Source organism: Fukomys damarensis, unplaced genomic scaffold, assembly GCF_012274545.1.
Source record: "Fukomys damarensis isolate Sample0158 unplaced genomic scaffold, DMR_v1.0_HiC HiC_scaffold_30, whole genome shotgun sequence".
NCBI classification, from domain to species: domain Eukaryota; kingdom Metazoa; phylum Chordata; class Mammalia; order Rodentia; family Bathyergidae; genus Fukomys; species Fukomys damarensis.
The window spans coordinates 31,011,884-31,031,016 of record NW_022900942.1 but is presented as its reverse complement, the minus strand read 5'-3'; the positions used below and the strand labels follow the sequence as shown (position 1 = coordinate 31,031,016).

General features: G+C 35.4%; 1 protein-coding gene across 9 annotated transcripts in view; it reads left to right on the top strand.

The window, feature by feature from the left end:
• Positions 1–1,028: 1,028 nt before the first annotated feature.
• Positions 1,029–19,133, top strand: part of Poli (DNA polymerase iota) — a 24,569-nt gene continuing 6,464 nt past the window's right edge. For 2 of the 9 annotated variants that reach the window (XM_010619720.2, XM_033757500.1), the window contains exons 1-7: positions 1,029–1,216; positions 2,619–2,744; positions 5,311–5,475; positions 10,917–11,069; positions 13,770–14,006; positions 15,845–16,023; positions 16,958–17,049. In XM_010619720.2, the coding sequence (XP_010618022.1) occupies positions 1,132–1,216; positions 2,619–2,744; positions 5,311–5,475; positions 10,917–11,069; positions 13,770–14,006; positions 15,845–16,023; positions 16,958–17,049 (1,037 nt within the window). In that variant the 5' untranslated portion in view covers positions 1,029–1,131. Of the gene's footprint in view, positions 1,230–1,312; positions 1,329–1,933; positions 1,949–2,618; positions 2,745–5,310; positions 5,476–10,916; positions 11,070–13,769; positions 14,007–15,844; positions 16,024–16,957; positions 17,050–19,133 lie in introns of those variants that run through there. The other 7 variants (XM_010619721.2, XM_010619723.2, XM_010619722.2 and 4 more) reach the window with 7 other exon arrangements.

The window sequence follows — 19,133 nt, the reverse complement described above, 5'->3', positions numbered from 1 at the left end:
CAAAGAGTGTCAAAGGACCTGCCTTGGCAGCATTGCCACGGACATAGTAACAACTTGTCCTAGGCCCCAGTGACTACAGAGAGGGAGGACAGCAGCTAGGGAGTATTGTGCATTGCTGAGCAAAGATTCAAACATGCAACTAGATATGTAGTGTAGGTCCAGAAGCAAAACACTGACAACCCTCACTACTCCAATGGAGAAGAGAGATGCAGGCTTGGAACAAGACTGGAAGCTTGGTGACTGGTGAACATGCTTTGCTGCACAACACCCTGCGGCAGGTCAGTGTTGAAGAAACGCTTACATCTGAGCAAATCTGACCACGAGGCGAGTTAGAAACAAGAGGCCTCAGCTACACTGAGCACTTTAGAGGACATTCAGCTTCAAGAGAACTACCACCTCGCTTTTTTACAAGATAATTTTTTAAAAGTAGTAGAGCAACTGAGACTTAAGAGCAATTATGCAACCGGCCTAAAGTCACAGCAAGGTGCCGGCTGCCTCTGGATAAGAAATTTTATCTGACTCTTCCCCCACTCCCCCCCCGGGGGGGAGGGGAAGCTCAGAACTAAAGTCCTAGTCAGTTTTGATGTTAAATATTATTCAGGTCCAATGTACCACAACCTCTTGAAGTAGAAAAAATAAAATACAACAAACTTTAACATACTTGCTTATCACACCAGTTTACTTGGCTGCCTTGCTTTTACCCAAATTATACCCTTTCCCCATGCCTAAAAATGGCTCAGGTCGAGAGTTTCCCAATTTTGTTAACACTTTATCTGATTAACAGAGAGAGAAAAGGTTAAAAAATTAAAACCTGAGTCATAATCTTAACACTAAGGCCCGTAAGAAAAAAAGCGAAACGTTCGGGTTCTCACTTCCGGCATCGATAGCGCTGCAGCGAACCCCACCACTTAGGCCTGAACAACCCTCAGCCTCAGTGTCTCAGGCACCAGGCCAGTCGGCCACTACTGCGCAGGCGTGAGGACCTGAGCGGTCTGGGGGTTGTGGGCCGCGGTTTCCTTGGAAACTTAGAGGAAGCGTCCGGAAGCCAAAGTGCTGCCTGCTGCGGCGGCGTGGAAAGGCTGGGGGCGGGGCCGGAGGAGGAAGGTGAACGCTAGGAGGAAGAGGACTAGGATGAGGAACCCGCTATGGAGCCGGCCGACGCGTGGGCGGCTGGCGGCTCGCCGGGTGCGCCAGGGCCTGAGGGCATTCTCCCTGGGTGCGAATGACAGGTTGGGGCTGGAAGTCGGCGGCCGTTGGGACGCGACCGTCCCTCCCCTCCTGCTCGGTTCCTTTCGTTTTCTCGGCCTTTTCCGTCTAGGTGTTTTTCGGTTAGCATATTGAGAAGGGATGGCTTCACCCAGTAAGAGTAGGGCGGGCGCTTCAGCCCTACGTTTGCGTGGGGGAGGGGGTGCATCTGTACCTCCCTCTTCATCCCCTTAGGAGGGGGCGAGAATCCGAGAAGCAGCCTGGGAAAACTCTTCCTGGCCGCTTAGTCTTGGAGAAGTTGAGGACCCTGTGGCTCACTTCATAGACAGAGTTTGAGACCTGGTCTTCTCGGGGTGGGAAGGCATAGCTCGGAACATCGCGCGACTGTTGTGGTCTCCTCTGTGGTGACCCATTTCCAGCCTCGCTTGTACCAGCCTTGTACTGCTTAACAGGGTCTGAAGGCAAAGGCACTGATTCTCATTTTGATTTTTTTTTTTAGAATAATTTTGGGTTATAAAAAACTTGTGGCAGATATAAATTTTCCTCTTTCATCTTTTTGGTGCTAAGAAATAAACATTGGTGTGCGAGGCTCTGTTCAGATTTTGCTAGACTTTCTACTAATATTTCTTTTTTTTCTTCCAGATTCCAAATTTAATACAGCATTGCATTTAGCTGGACTTATTTTTAATCGTAGTTAAGAGCAGGATTCACCTCTTACACCTCCACTCATGGCATAAGCTAGGTTTTAAAAATTTATTTAAATTAATTTATTTGTGCTGGGGCTTGAACCTAGGACCTCCAACAAGCTAAACTTGTGCTCTACCAATTGAACTATGACCCCAGTTCCTAGATTTTAAAATCTCAGAATACTCTACTTATTCAGTCTTTCAATTTAGTTAATATTTATTAATAATCTGCTATATTCCAAGTACTGTTCTAGGCCCGGGGAATTTAGCACTAAAACAATCTGCATTCATATGGGAGCTAAGTACCCCTCACAGGTTGATTTTTGCTGTCTTTTTTTTTTTTTTAATGTAGGGACGGGTCCCTGAGAATATTTTTAAGTTGGTTGGGAATCATTGTTTCAACTTTCCTGCCTCCTTTGATTTACTCTTAACAGTAACTCAGTGGTAGTATTCCCTTTTACATCATCCTTTACTGATCAAGATCCCTCTTCATTACTATTCTAAGAAAAATACAGTGTGTGAAGAGTTGCTGAGTAAACAGGATTGAAGACTCTATTGCAGTTGTAGTTTCATTTTTAAAAATGTTTCGATGCTTTGACATAAGAATCCGAGGGTGGGGGGAGTTGAAACCACTGCATTACTTCCTAGATAAATGTGAAGAACTATCGGCTGCTCAGAGATGATAAGCTGTCTGAATATGTTTGTATTTCTTTGTGTAATGTGCAGCAGTTCCTGATCAAGCGGTGCCAACAGGAAACATTTCATCCAGAGTCATAGTACATGTGGATCTAGATTGCTTTTATGCACAAGTAGAAATGATCTCAAATCCAGAATTAAAGAACAAACCTTTAGGTAATTCTTTAAATTGATATTTTGGTTGTATAATGATAGAATTAGATACTTATTTTCATTGTATCTGTTTTATTAAGAAAGATTTTGGAAGCTGTTCTTAAGATTATTTATAGGAAATACTTGCTTTATGATCAAGTATAAACGTCATGAGTCCAAAATGATGCATTAGACTAGTACTGTATAGCTATCTGAATAAATAGAAAACAAAAGAACTTTTTGCCCTCTGTGTTAAACATTATCTTAATTCTCTATGCAGATTTCTTTTAGAGTTTGAAATTTTACAAACCTAGTATGTCAAAAACCTTATTTTTGCATTTCAGTAGAAGTCCATATATTTTCTCCTTTTTAAATTTAATTCTTAATTTGTAATTGTAATGTCTAACAAAATAGTTGGATTTTAAACAACTCTACTGACAACACTTTCCATATCAACACACATTTTAAATAAATTTACATTGAAGATTTTCATATTTATATTTTTCATATTTTAACATTTTTATTATTATTAGAAATAATTAGACATATATTATAGATTATTATATTATAGAAATATTATAATTAGAAATATAATTGGAAATAAAAATTTCATGCGTGTGTGCCAGAAGTATATTTTTGTATAAGTATAAACAATTTTGGATTTCTTTTTTTTTTTTCTAACTGGGGATTGAACTTGGGTCCTTGCACTTGCAAGGCAGGCCACCGAACCACTGAGCTAAATCCCTGGCAATTTTGGGTTTCTTTCTGCTGCCTTGCTATGCCTTTCCAGATTCTTTGACTTACTGTAGAACAAAGGAGTGACTAGTTGTTGGCATGCCAGGGTGAAGGTAGTATCTTTAAACTTTTCTAAGGGTATCAAGGATTTTTTTATTAAAATACCTGTTTTTTTTCCTTCTGAAGAAATTTCTGTTTAGCAGCATTGTAGCACAAGATGCTCTAGAGATAAAGCTTATTGAAAAACATTGTGTGATTAAGAAGTACAAGTATGATTATCACGAAGTGAGGTATTTGAATGCTGAGAGTTTCTTGGAGAAAACACAAGCAGTCTTTCATTTATACTGAACGAATATATGACCGACTCAGGCTGTGATATACAGTAGGGAGTCCTTATAGTGTAATTCTGTAAAAGGCTTTGTAAAAGATTTTACCAGTTTGATTTTTATATATTTCATTGATGATCAAACTGTTACCTTTGACCCAGTGATTATATTTCTGGGTATAATCTGATACAAAAGAGTTAATGTTTCTTTGTCTTGTTTATAATGTTAAAAATTGTTTAAAAACAATTCCCTATGATGAATGTTAGTATATATCTAAAATGAACCAATAAAATTAATTGCAATTAAAAATATGCCGGGGGAGGTGGCACATGCCTATAATCCCAGCACCCAGGAGCTGAGGCAGGACAATTGCCATGAGTTTGAGGCCAGCCTGGGCAAGGCCATCTTGGACTAAAAAGAAAGTCTCTGTCACAAAACAATAATAACAACAAAACAAAAATTTAAAAACATTGTAATGAGAATGGTCATAACCTTTTATGTGTTTGCATATTACATATTTTTAGATGAATATAACAATGGTGTAAAGTCAATTTGTTTAAAAGAATTAATTTTGGATATCTTAAGTTGCAGATAATTTTTGTGCAGTCTCTGGGTGATCATAATACAATTATTTCTGATAGGGAGCTCATAATACCTCCCAGTCAAATCATCTGTGGATGATTATAAAGAACAGTTCAGTAATTAGGGTATTTATTGGGGGGAGATGATTAAAAATTGCTGTAAGTTGGCACTTGTATCAGAACATTGCTTTTATTTACTGGCAGTTTACTCATAAGATGAATGGATTTTTTAAAGTAGCAACCAGTTTTTAATTATGTTCAGTTATTTTCATCTATTGTGCATGACTATAAATTAAGGGATTTTTTATTGTTTGGAAAACCTAGAGTGATTTGATTTCTCACTGATCACTGAAAATTTCATATAAAATACTGATTTGTAGTAATCTTTGTTAAATTTGAATTCACCTGTTGTATAAAAATAATAGACCCACATTCTGATATGTAATTCCTACTACTGTTATTCAGTGTTCTTTGCTTTCATAACTTCCTTCTTCCCCAAGTAGACAAAACAACCAAAGATTAAAAGTAGAATATGGGAAGCTGGGTGCAGTGGTTCATGCTTTTAGTCCCATCCTTGAGGGAGAGTAGGGCAGAAAGATTGCAAGTTATATCCCACCTGGGCAATTTAATAAGACTGTCTCACAAAATAAAAAAGGGTGCTGGGAATATGGCTCAGTAAGACAGTACATCTGGGTTCTATTTCTAGTACCAGAGGGGGAAAAAGGTAGGATGGACATGGGAAAATAATATCTTACTACCTTATGATTCATGTAGTTAGGAGATAGCTCAAAAGTCTGATGTTTCTTCAGAGAGCTTTGATGAACAAAGGCTGTATTTAAGTAAGACATCTTTTTATTATCAAAACATTGCATTACACACTTAGAGAATAGAATTAGCGATTATTTTAAACTGTTTCTTCAGTCCTCATAGACTATTTATTTTTTATAGGTGTTCAACAGAAGTCTTTGGTGATTACTTGCAATTATGAAGCCAGAAAACTTGGAGTTAAGAAATGTATGAAAGTGAGAGATGCGAAAGAAAAGTGTCCAAAGCTTGTATTAGTTAATGGAGAAGATTTGACGCGTTACAGAGAGATGTCTTATAAAGTTACAGGTAGAGATTATAAGCAATATATACTTCAGCATTAATTTTTGTACCGGATCCCTATATAGTGTGTACTACAGAAATCATAAATGCTATGAATCATGTTCCTTTTTCCTAAAAATTTGTTTTAAATTGAGTTTATTGGTATATTTTAGGTATACAGTACAGTTACATTTCGTATTGGGATCTTGTACCTTTACGTGACAGGTCTTGGTTCTCATTTCTTCCTCTTGCCCCTGCCCTGCCTTCACCCCCTCTTCTCCTCCCCATTTACAAACATTTTATTTCTATTTTTTCATTTTCTCATATTTTTTTTCTTTTCCCTTATTACCTTTCCCCTGCCCGTCCCACTTTCCCTACTTCTTTAGCCCTTTTCTCCCTATTTCACATTGTCAATTATCTCATTAGGATCTTATGTACTATTATAGTTTTTCATACCAGAGAAACTATTTGGTATTTACATGTGTGACTTATTATTTAACTTAGGAGTATGTCCTCAATATATATCCATTTTCCTATGAGTGAATCTAATTTCTCATTCTTTTTGGCTGAGTAATAGTCCATTTTATAGAAAAACCACGTCTTTATCCGGTTTCCAGCTGATTAGCAAATGGGCTGCTTCCAAGTTTTAACTATTGCAAATTGTGCCACTATAAGCATAGGTATCACATCACTGTGATATGATTCTTTTAATTGTTTTGGAAAGATACCCCAGCAGAGGGATGGCTGGGTCAAATGGAACCGCTAGTCCCAGCTCTTTGAGGTATCTCCATATTGATTTCCATAGTGGTTGCACCAGTCTGCACTCCCACCAACAATGGAGAAGGGTTCCTTTCTCCCCACAACCTGCCAACATTTGTTATTGTGTGATTTCTTGATAGCAGCCATTCTTTGTGGGGTGAGGTGGAATCACAGTGTTGTTTTCATCTGCATCTCTCGAATGGCCAGTGATGTAGAACATTTTTTCATATATTTACTTGCTGCTTTTACTTCTTTGTCTGAGAAATGTCTGTTCATTTCGGATGCCCATTTTTGAATCGGGTCTTTATATTTGTGGGGGGAGCTGATTGTTTTGAGTTCTTTATATATTCTAGATAATAGTCCTTTGTTTGAGAAGCAGCTGGTAAAAATTTTTTCCTACATTGTAGGTTGTCTCTTAGTTCTATTGATGGTTTCTTTTGCAGTACAGAAGCTTTTTAATAAGATGAGATCCTAGTTGTTGATTCTTTCTGCTAGTTCCCGTGCTACTGAGGATTTGTTCATAAAGTCTTTTCCTATGCCAATGTCTTCAAGAGTTCTGCCTAACTTACCTTCCAGCAAGTTTAGTATTCTGTTTTAATATTTAGATCTTTAATCCATTTGGATGTTAATTTAGGGCATGGTGAAAGAGAAGGGTCTAGTTTTAATCTTTGGCAGGTTGAAATCCAGTTTTTCCAAAACCATTTATTAAAGAGGATATCTTTCCTCCAGTGAGGATGGTTGGCTCCTTTGTTAAAGATGAGGTAGCTGAGTACATCTGGAGTTGTTTTTGTATCTTCCAATCTATTCCACTGATCCTCAGGTCTGTTTCTTTGCCAGTACCATGCTATTTTTATCACAGTGGCTTTGTAGTGTAGTTTCAAATTGGGAATTGTTATACCCTCTGCCATGTGTCTGTTGCCTAGGATGGCTTTTGCTATTCTAGGTCTCTTACGGTTCCAAATGAATTTTTGGATTCTTCTTTCTAGTTCTGTGAAATATAGTGTTGGAATTTCAATTGGCATTGCACTGAATCTGTATAGCAGTTTTGGTAATATGGCCATTTTCCTAAAAACTTTTCATTTAGGGTCCTTTCTTCTTTAAAATTACATAAGGAAGTTACTTTCTGTGTTAGGAATCATGTTGACAAGAAAATGTATAGTTGGAAGTAATTTGAATATTGGCCTAACTGGTGTTCTTATAAATAACAGAAAAGCCACGTGTGGTGGCATATACCTGTAATCCCAGCACTCGGAGGCTGAGGCAGGAGGGATTGCCACCTGTTCAAGGCCAAACTCAACGACATAAGGAGACCTTATTTCAAAAAATAAAAAATGTAAATCAAAGTTTCAAAGTGAGAAAATGGCAAGGTATATGGTAAAGGAAGACATTTAAGATTTTAAATTACGAAGAAATAAAGTTTTCTAGTGCACTAATGATAGTTGGGAAAGCTGTTAGTGATGTTTAGTTTGATGTTTTGGTTTGATGTTTGGTTAGCATAATTAAAAATTAATTTCTTACGAACTGATAGCAAAGATAATAGGTATACAGGATTAATCATTTTTATATTTTTAAGTATATTAAAATTAGCAAAATTCTCATATGCTGAATTTAGAGTTGAAATTAGAAGAAAAATGAAAATGCACCAGTATTTTGCAAATATTTATAGTTTAAAATGTGTAAGGTCAGCTTTTTATTATCTTTTTTTTCCAGTTTTTGGAGGGATTGAACCCATAGATTGTCTTTTGCATGCTAAGCACATACTTTCCCACTAAGCTACATCCCTAGCACTTTTTTATTCTATTTTTGTGACAGTGTCTCTTTAAGTTACGCAGGCTGGATTCAAATTTGAGATTCTCCTGTCTCATCCTTCAGGGTGGCTGGGATTATAGGTATGTGCCACCACACTTGGTTATGTGGCTATATTATCTTTTTTATTATTAGTTTTGCTTGTTTTTCTTTTATTAGTTGTAGCAGTTTTCATATGAGAAATTAAATATATATGATATACAGACAACTTGCACAACTAAAGAAACCAAATAAAAATGGACAAATGACAAAGAATATAAATAAGTGGTAGACAAAGACAAGCAAACCCAATGTGTAACAACTACAATGAAAAAAAATGCTCAGATTCATTGATGACTAAGGACATTTGAATTAATATATTTGTGATCCTTATCAAAAAGCATGTGAGGAAAAGAAGTATAAAGTACTACAGCTTAAAAAAAAAAAAATCACAAAGGCCAGGTGTGGTGGTGCACACCTGTAGTCCCAGCACTCAAGAGACTGTCCCAGGAGGATCGCTGTGAGTTCGAGGTCAGCCTGGGCTACATAGTGAATTCAAGGCCAGTATGAACTACATAGTGAGACCCTGTCTCAAAAAAACAAAAACAAAAATGACAAAGAAAAAAAAGAAAAACACATTTAAATGAAAGTTAAAGGCTAAAGGGGAGCTCAATGGTATAGTTTTTGCCTAGCATGTGTGAAGCCCTGGTTCAATCTCAGCCCCCCACCTAGGTAAATATTCTTGAATCAAGTGAGATAACTGCTGGAAATTCATTAAATAGAAATAATATCATAAGTGCTTAAAAATACCTGGTCAAAATTATTTTTAGCATGGTCTGTAATTGGCAAAAAAGTCTTTAACTTTAGGAATGGGATAGTAAAGTATTTTATCCCTGTGACCTAGTAATAGAACATTATAATTAATATTTAGTGATTCACCAGCTTTGTGTATGATTTTGTATTTAACTTTTCCTCTTAAACCTTGCCTTTCAAGAATGCTAGCGTGTCAGTAATGTAGATGTCAATGAAAGGGGATGTCTTGTATTATATCATGGAGTAAATGCTTAGTTAGATTATATCAATCTGATCTTGAAAAGTTTTAAGAAAGCAAGCATAGCTCTCAGTATTTTCTGTATCAATATTTTAATGATCTTGGGCCTGAGATTTAGCTCAGTGGTTCTGGTGCCTGCCTGGCAAGTGCAAGGGCCTGAGTTCTATCCTCGGTACCAAGTAAAATTCTTTCAGTGATCTTACACAAAATCAATAGAGTAGTTCTTTAAAGAGACTCATTGAATCCCCATAATTTCAAGAGAAGTAAAATCATTCATATTCTGAAATTAAAAAAAAAAAGCTTTTTGTGTAGTATTCTTTTGGTAAATTTTTCTATATGTTATTTTTGATATTAGGTGTGTACTTTTGAAAAATTTCATTTCTTTAATCTTTAGACTAACCTCAAAGAAGATAATGGATCTCTAGGTAGATTGAAGTTATTTTTGATGTTTACCAGGTCACATTATTATCTTTATTGTTCTGTTATCAATGTTGGCATCAGTAAAACAAAGGTATTTTTGTAAAAAAAAAGATCAGTGTAGAACAGAACGACATAGTCCTTTTGTTTCTGAGCCTTCAGAAATAAAATCCCTATGCATTTTCATATGTTAGAGAGAGAGAGAGAGAGAGAGAGAGAAACACACACACACACACACACACACACACACACACACACACACACACACACCACCCTTGTGTCCCTAGGTTTCTTATCTGAATTCAACCAACTGAATTGAAACTATAAAAAAATTTCTTCTCTACCGGATTTATACAGGCTTTATTCTTGTTATTCCTTGAATAATACAGTGTGACAACTATAGAACTGTATAAGATTTTTAAGCAGAGGTGATTTAAAATATATGGGAGGAAAAAACACATGAGGAGGATGTGCTTAGGATATATGTAAATACTGTGTCATTTAATATAAGAGGCTTGGGCATCTGCTGGTTTTGGAATCAGTGGGGGTCCAGTAACTCCTGTGGATACAAAAGAACTACTATAATTCTGTCATTTAGCTAGTATCAAAAAAAGGTGATTCAAGCAGAAGTGAAAAGTTCTTCTAAGTGATTTCAAAGTTGTTATTAATTTTAATAGGTGAGAGTTGACAATCCTTTTGAATTTATTCTTAATATTGGTGAAGTTCAGTTTAATAAATATTTCACTTAAGGATTAGGTATGATGCTAGATGTTGGGTGTTTGAATATCTGTAAGTTGCTGCTCATCTCTGCAAATACTCAGGGGAATGGCTAATCAAAATACTGTTATATGGGCCATGGATTTAGCTCAGTAGTGCTGCTGCTTGCCTTGCACAGAGACCTGAGTTCAATCCCTGGTACCAGTAAAAAACAAAACAAAATCCCAAACTCCCTCCAAAATATTATGTTATAATATATTTCAAAATTTAAGTGGCTTTTGTTTGACTCAGTAATAAATAGAACATTTAAATGTTGTTTGGTTTGGCCCATTTTAAACTCTTGTGGAAAATATTACTTTACTTTCCTAAGAAGACTGTAATTTATTTGATACACTGCTTCAAGAATATAATTAACTTTAAGCATTGATACTTAATGTACAGAAATTAGAGCTATAGAAGATTGAGGTAAATATATTGCCATGAGTAATTGCCCTAAGAATGTCATTTTTGGACTTATTTTGTTGGAAAATATTGCCTCTAATCAAAATATTGTATAGGAAAAAAATTCTCAGCCAACTGAGGGTATTAACATATTAAATTATTTACATATTAAGGCTTATTAAAGCTACTATGTAACTGGATATATAAACCTTTAAAGATACAGTTAATATGTCTTAAACATGAGATCTGTTCTAGTTATAACATCAATTACATGTATTCTAATATTACTTCAATCTAGAATTGTTGGGAGAATTTACTCCACTTGTTGAGAGACTTGGATTTGATGAAAATTTTGTGGACCTAACGCAAATAGTTGAGAAGCGACTCCAGCAGCTGCAAAGTGATGACCTTTCTGCTGTGACCATGTCAGGGCACGTATATAATAATCAGTGTGAGTAGGTTTTTATTCATTCTTCTTAGTGACTACAAATGCATGTATTTCTTAATGTTTATTGAGTTCACTGTGTCATTCTGAAAGACTTAGGACTTTTTTTGGTGGTATAGCCATAGTTAATAATCTGTCTTAACTAAAATTAGGCATTGCTATTCCATAGTAAGTGCAAAAAAACAAAAGATCTTAATGATCTTAGCGCAGTGCTCTTTCATCTCTCTGACATAGTCTATATGTGCCACTTTGGTGGGGGGTACTGGGGATTGAACTCAGGACTTTGCACTTGCAAGGCAGGTGGTGGTCTATGCTATTTAGGTCATCTGTAAGTTATAGGAGGTGATTTGTTACTATGATTTTTAGGTTTCTTTTTATTTTTTCACAACTATCTATAAGTGAAATTTTGAGGTAGGCTAAATTCACCATTGATGTATCTTTTATCCTCTGAGGCACTGAAACCCTCATGTTGTTCTCTGACTTTCTAAGTAAGTGCTGTCCCACTAAGACATACCCTCAACCTCTTGTTTTCTGAGTATAAGTTAACAGCTGTGGAATCTTATCCAGGCTGTGGAATCTTTTTTTTTTTTTTTTTGAGACAGTAGTCAGGCTGGCCTTGGACTCACTGTGTAGCCCAGGCTGGCCTGGAACTTGCAGTGATCCTCCTGCCTCAGCTTCCCAAGTGCTGGGATTACAGGTGGGTGCCACCCTGCCAAGCAAGGCTGTAGAATGTTGTCTGCCATGTGCTAGTATATTCTCTATTTTATCATTCAAATAATCCATATCATTAGCAAGAAAGCAACATGGTTCATCTTCATTCCATTATTAAGGTGTGAATAACTAATGATGTTTCCAGGGATGTTTGCATTGAAAATAAGCTGCAGTAAGTGCCAGCAAAAACATAATTGGACTTGCAGACATCTTGTGACTGCCAGTGACTCTCCATAGAAGACAAGCTACTCTGCTTTTGTGTAAGAATTGCCTGACCTTTTTGGTCCTAGCTCTCAGCATGTGCTCCTCTTATATCCCTATTTTGAGGGCTGGTCATCAGCCTCCAGTGTAGTTTTCCACAGAATAAAAGGGAATAGAACTCCAGTTTTTAGGAGTTAGAAAGCTTTTCATGTATACTTTGTACCTGTGCTCTTTTGTCAAAGCACTAAGTTGCAAGAAGATTCAAAATATATTTCTGTGTAATTTTTTTTTTTTTTTTTTTTATACAGGTGGGTGCCACCCTGCCAAGCAAGGCTGTAGAATGTTGTCTGCCATGTGCTAGTATATTCTCTATTTTATCATTCAAATAATCCATATCATTAGCAAGAAAGCAACATGGTTCATCTTCATTCCATTATTAAGGTGTGAATAACTAATGATGTTTCCAGGGATGTTTGCATTGAAAATAAGCTGCAGTAAGTGCCAGCAAAAACATAATTGGACTTGCAGACATCTTGTGACTGCCAGTGACTCTCCATAGAAGACAAGCTACTCTGCTTTTGTGTAAGAATTGCCTGACCTTTTTGGTCCTAGCTCTCAGCATGTGCTCCTCTTATATCCCTATTTTGAGGGCTGGTCATCAGCCTCCAGTGTAGTTTTCCACAGAATAAAAGGGAATAGAACTCCAGTTTTTAGGAGTTAGAAAGCTTTTCATGTATACTTTGTACCTGTGCTCTTTTGTCAAAGCACTAAGTTGCAAGAAGATTCAAAATATATTTCTGTGTAATTTTTTTTTTTTTTTTGTACTGGGGTTCAAACTTGGGACCTTGTGCGTGCAAGACAGGCAGCAGCACCACTGAGCTAAATCCCTGACCCTATTTCTGTGTAATTTTTAAAGCAAGCTCAGATTTTATTGATTGGAACATATCACTATGCAGAGCTAGGTTTCATATCAAAAATAGGGAATGTTTAGTTATTCATTAATTATTCCTCCCCCCCTTTTTTTTTAAGACAGGGTCTCACTATGTAATTGAGACTGACCTGGAACTCACTGTGTAGCCCAGGCTGGTCTCGAACTTACAGCGATCCTCCAGCCTCAGCCTCCCAAGTGCTGGGATTACAGACGTGCACCACCACACCCAGCTCATTAATTATTCTTTAACCCAAGATTAAAAAGTTTTTTTTCAAACCTATAGAAAAGTTGATAGAAACATACAATGAGCACCCATTATGTCTTTTCTTGTAGATATATCAAATATTATTTTGCCATGTTTATTTTGTTCTTTTTTTGGAAATACTGATGAGCCATTTGAAGTGCAGAAATCATGACACTTCCTCCGTGAATCCTTCTAGCATGAGCATGGAGGATAAGGATATATGACTCTTAATATTTCACACCTAAGAAAATTTGTTTTTATGTAATTTCCCTACGTTTTTTAGGAAAGTTATCTTAAATTATGTGCAGGTCAGAAATTTTTAGTGTGTAAATTTTCTAGAGTGAAAAATTTAGGTATAGATGTCTGTAGGAATTTTTTAACAAATCAGTTTTCTTAATTTATTTAATAAGCACTCCCAGTATATATTTACTGGAATTCACTTGTGGGTATTGGTTTACTTTACAGTATTCCTATGAAAAACTAAAATAAGTCAAGTCAGTAATAGGGTAGTGGTAATGTGGGATAGGAGGATTTAGTTATAAAACTGAGCCTTGTACCTTTTCAAAATTCTTGTAAAAACAATAATTTTGTGTGACCTTTAACAACATTGTTTTTATAGCTGTAGACTTGCATGATACTATGCATGTCAGACTACTTATTGGATCCCAGATTGCAGCAGAGATGCGGAACACCATGTATAATCAGTTGGGACTCACTGGCTGTGCTGGAATTGCTTCTAATAAACTGCTGGCTAAATTAGTTTCTGGTGTCTTTAAACCAAATCAGCAAACGGTCTTATTACCTGAAAGTTGTCAAGATCTCATTCTTGGTTTGAATCATGTAAAGGAAATACCTGGTAAGAGAAGTAGATTTAAAAAGTTTATATTGGCTTTACTATATTTCTTTAATCTTAAAATTTGTAGACATTGTGTAATTCCTAGAGGCATGTACTTGGCTCTTGGAGAAAATTTAAAACCAAAACCAAAAAACCCATAATTTTTTCTGGAGCAAATCCATATAGGGAAGTATATGAAAGTACTTTTCTACTTCTGCATAAAAGTTATAACCTGGAAATATATGATCCATTTTTACCAGTCTCTGTGTTCATACTCTATACTGTGCATTGCATCTGTAGTGGGAAGTCCATCTTTTACTAATGCTCCTTGGAGATTATATATAAAATATTTGGGCTACAATGGGCCTTCCAAAGTTTCTAGGCCAGGTTTCTCATTTTAAAGATGAGGGAAAAGATTTTCTTGAGGGGTTCACAGACCTATATGGGTCATGGAGCAGACTTGTATTTTTAAAGATCAAATACCTGTGTTTTAATAAACCATCTGCAATTAATGTTGTAAATTTCATTACTGTAGCATTCCTAGGGAATGAGATTAGTAAATCTGTAAAACATTGTAATCTTTTAGGTGTCATAACTTTCCATTTTAACCCATGTGTGAATCTAAAATGTACCATATGCAGTCTTAACCTCCTCAGTAAGTGCAGTAGTAGTTCCTTTTTATAAACTTTAATTTGTTTTATGACTTTGGGGAAGATGGCTGTGGTTGTGTTTATCATCCAATGAAGAATTTTACAAATGAAAACAAAATTTTGCTGAACATTTGTTTGCGAACTGAATTGTTTGCAAGCAGAAGTGTTCATGAACTGAGGTGTTACTGTATAGTTATAACTTGAAATTTTGGGTCTGCATTCTAAAGAACAGTTTCATACTAATAAATAGGACTAAATGTGCAAAACATTCTAATTTACTTTGCATTTTGAGGGACTGTATCTGCATTTTTATAGACTTTCAACTTTTTTACTCATTGTTATTGCTACTCTTCCTTTATTTCTGCTATGAAACACCTGTCAGTCAACTGTAATAATTCTCCCACCCCGACCTCTCCTCTGTCTGCTACATTTACTGTGCAAGAAAAACTGATAATTATAGAATTACTCTTTTTTAAATGAAAGAAGTACATTAAGTGGTCTGTTTCTCCTGTAAATGAAATGACTCACTTTTATTGCAAGAACTTGTTTTCTTGCTCTTAGTTGTATTCTGGATAGTAAATATTGCAAGATACAATTTGTGGATAAATGTGTAGTGCTGTGTGTAGAAAACAGCTAATAAACAGTAATTAAAATTCTTACAGTAACAATCTTTTTGTTTACATTAATAATCATGATTCCTGAGTTCTTCCACAATAATATATAATAGGTGATGAAAGTTTCATTTTATCAAGATAATTTATTGACTGTAAATTTATTTTACTATATTATATTGGGGCTTTAAAGAGGTGTGTATAACTCAGGCCCTGAGCGGAAAAAGAATAACCTAATTTGTTTGATTTAGCAAAAAAGTTTGGTTTTTTGAGACAGTTTTGTAGTTCAGGCTAGCCATGAGCTCGCTATATAGCCCAGGCTAGTCTTGAACTTGCAACAGTTCTCCTGATTCAGCTTCTGGAGTGCTTGGGATTTCAGGCATTTGCCACCATGCCCAACTGATTTTACTTACGGAAACATTATTTACAGAATTTAAGATATGGTACATATATATTTTTTGGGGGGGTACTGGGGATTGAACTCTGGTCCTTGTGCTTGTGAGGCAGACAATGTCACTCATATGTTCTTAACATTTTTATCAGCTTTACTTTAATGAGTAAAGTTACTACAATATTTTATGCATTTCTCTTTGTTTAGGTATTGGCTATAAAACTGCCAAATGTCTTGAAGCACTAGGAATCCATACTGTTCATGAACTCCAAACGTTTTCATCCAAAATATTAGAGGAGGAATTAGGAATTTCTCTTGCTCAGCATATAAAGAAGCTCAGTTTTGGAGAGGATAATTCTTCTGTGATACCCTCAGGACAACCTCAGGTATAAGACTGTGGTATTTATCTTAATTTTAATTAAGTACTGGTAGTCACATTATTTGCAATAAATATTTCTAGTATTTGTGTTATTCTAGTTGGCTTTTCTAGTTTATTGTAGTTTACTGTTACTATGTTTTTATTCTAGTTTGATTTTCATTTAGTAAATGATCCCTCTCCCATGAGAAGGCTAATTTATTATACGAGATTAATAAATACTCTTTTTTTTTTGGTATGAGGGATTGAACTCAGGCCCTTGCCCTTCCAAGGCAGGTGGTGGAACCACTGAGCCAAGTCCCCGGCCCTTAGATTAATAAATATTCTTAAATCAAAACTGATTTTAATATTTTTAAATCTAAAGTTAGCCACTTTGAATACAACTATTTTAATAGCTTATAATGCATATATGTGGCAAAATATTTTAATCTTTAAAAAATCTTGTATTCTTAATAGTTCAGTGATTTAACAGACAGGAAAAGGTATAGTCACCCGCTTAATACTGATTTTTTTCCTATGTGACAGTTACTAAGTGCTTTATATACCCCATTTAATATTCACAACAAACTTTTGAGATAGGCAGTACTATTCTTTTTTATTCTTTTTTTTTTTAAAGGTGATAGTGTACTTCAGAAAGGCTAAATAACTTAGCCAAGGATAAATCAAATTTGAGTTTTAGGGGACTAAGATCCTGGCTATAGTCATACAATCAAGTTTGAGATTGATACAAGAGCTCTATAATTTTCTTGACCTCCAGGGCACTTTCTAATGAAGGATAATAACTTGCAGATAAAAAAATTATATAAAAGTAAACTCAATGATTTAAACTAAGCATAAGAAGTAAGTTAATAAAGAATGTGTTAAATATTTATTTGACATATACACTGCTAATTGGACATGTTTATTTGAGTTTACATTAATTCTTGTTCATATTTCTTTGGTAGTCCTTTAGTGAAGAGGAATCATTCAAAAAGTGTTCATCAGAAGTCGAAGCTAAAAAGAAGATTGAAGAACTGCTTGCTCTCCTTTTGCATAGGTTGTTTCCAATTAATTTTGCCAAGTCTTCCATCCTATATACAGTATATAGAAACACTCAGCATTGGGCCAGGGATTTAGTTCAGTGGTTCCACCGCCAGTCTTGCAAGCACAAGGGCCCAAGTTTGGTCCCCAGTACACCCCCCCAAAAAAAACCAAACCAAAACAAAAAACTCAGCATTTTAACTTGGATTTTGCAGATTAACTGGAGGCTCTTAGTAATGCTATTCATCATAGGGCATTTATCATCTATGTTATAAACTATCATGATGACATTAGTATGTGATCTTAACTAATTTGATCCATCTAGTCTAATTCTAGTGACATGGTAGTTATTCGGTGGATCTTAAGCTATAGTAACCTGAATTATTTTTATGGACATCTCTAATGTTTTTAGACATGTTCACTTCCCTAGGTGAGAAGGAAGTTTTAGTCTTTCTTGATGACAGTTGCAAAGTCTTTGCCTTTAACTTTCTTGTTACTGTCTTTTTCAGTTAGAGGTAAAAAACAGAGGGAATAATTCTCTCAAAATTCTAAACCCTTATATAGGAACAGTTACATAAATTTGTGATGGCTAAAGATAGAAAGTTATTAAAGCACAATGTTGGAGGAGCTGGGAGAAGCTTTTTATCTCCTTTGCCTTAGACTGTGTAAAGAGAAGTGCGTCAAAGGAAAGAATGGCTAAATTAAGCTATGTGTGATTTTAAGTGTGTGCAGGGATTTTGATTTCTAAGCTGGCATGAGAGTCTACTGGGATGATTCTGAACGTATGAACAGTGTGACAGACTGATGTACAGATTTGGTTTTCTGATGTTCCTTAGCAGATATTTCTCATATCTTCCTACAAAAGTATTTTAATCTCTTCTCCCATTTCTTCGATTCTCTTTGTTATTATAAATCTCTCAAATTGGGATGTTAGTAGGTGTTTCTGTAATAATTCTAGGAGGGCTAACTGTATCTAAATAAGGTGGATTTAGCTCTAATCTCAGGAAAATGATGAGGTGACACGTCCTACAACTTTATTGTCACACACAGCATGCTGTCCTGTCTGTAGTTTTTATCAGTGTTGGCTGCGTGCAACTGAGGCTGCTTGTATGACCCACTCCCACAACATGACTCAGGCTGTTCAGGGGAGTGCACAAGTGAAACTGGGTCATCTGCTCAGCTTTAGCTCAATATAAGACTCTGTACTTTGAAATGTCAGGCCATTGGAGACAGTTCTACACACAGAGAAACCACAAGAACTATATGTTTTACAGGTTTTTTGTATTTGAAGAATCAGTCCAGATCATAGTACCTATGAGATACCAGGGGTTAAACATTTATCCATAGCTCTGCTTGCCGGTCCCTTTACTCCACATCATGGGACTTGTTGCAGTGACTGAAATATAATAGCTTCTAACTTACCAGTAAAAAAAAACAATTCTATGTGTGTCTTTGTAATTACTTTTTTCTTCAGTATATGATGATAGATTCTGTAGGTATGAAAGAAGTATAAGATCATGTAATTGTTAATCCATCCTGTGGACACTAGTTTAAAATTGCTTAGGATTTATCTTTTTTCTAATGTCTTAATTAGCATATCATACTCTTTGAATGGTATACTTATATAAAAAACAAGTATTTCAACTAGTAACATGTTTACAATTATCATTTCATTATCCCAGTTGAGTAGTCATCAAGTTTTCTGATAAAGCAGTAAGAGAAAAAACAGTATTTGTTAAGTCTCATTTTTCCAATTCAGAATGATTTTGAATATATTTAACAATATGTATTATTTGTATCCTGTATTTTTACATGTATTACTGTGCAAATAAAAAGGAAAATGTTATCCTTTAATATTTCTACTTAATTTTCATTATTATTAGTTTTTGTTTTAACACAGAAACCAAGACCATTTGGATGTAATTCTTTTTAAGATATGTGCACATATATTTATCCTAATTATATAGGTAATTGATTTTCATAATAATTGCTCTGATATAATATTATGGTGATATTACTGGTTCTCTGGAATCTATTTACGGAATGCTTTTTATTTTAATAGAAGTAGTCTCATTTTTTTTTTTTTTTTTTTTTTTTTTT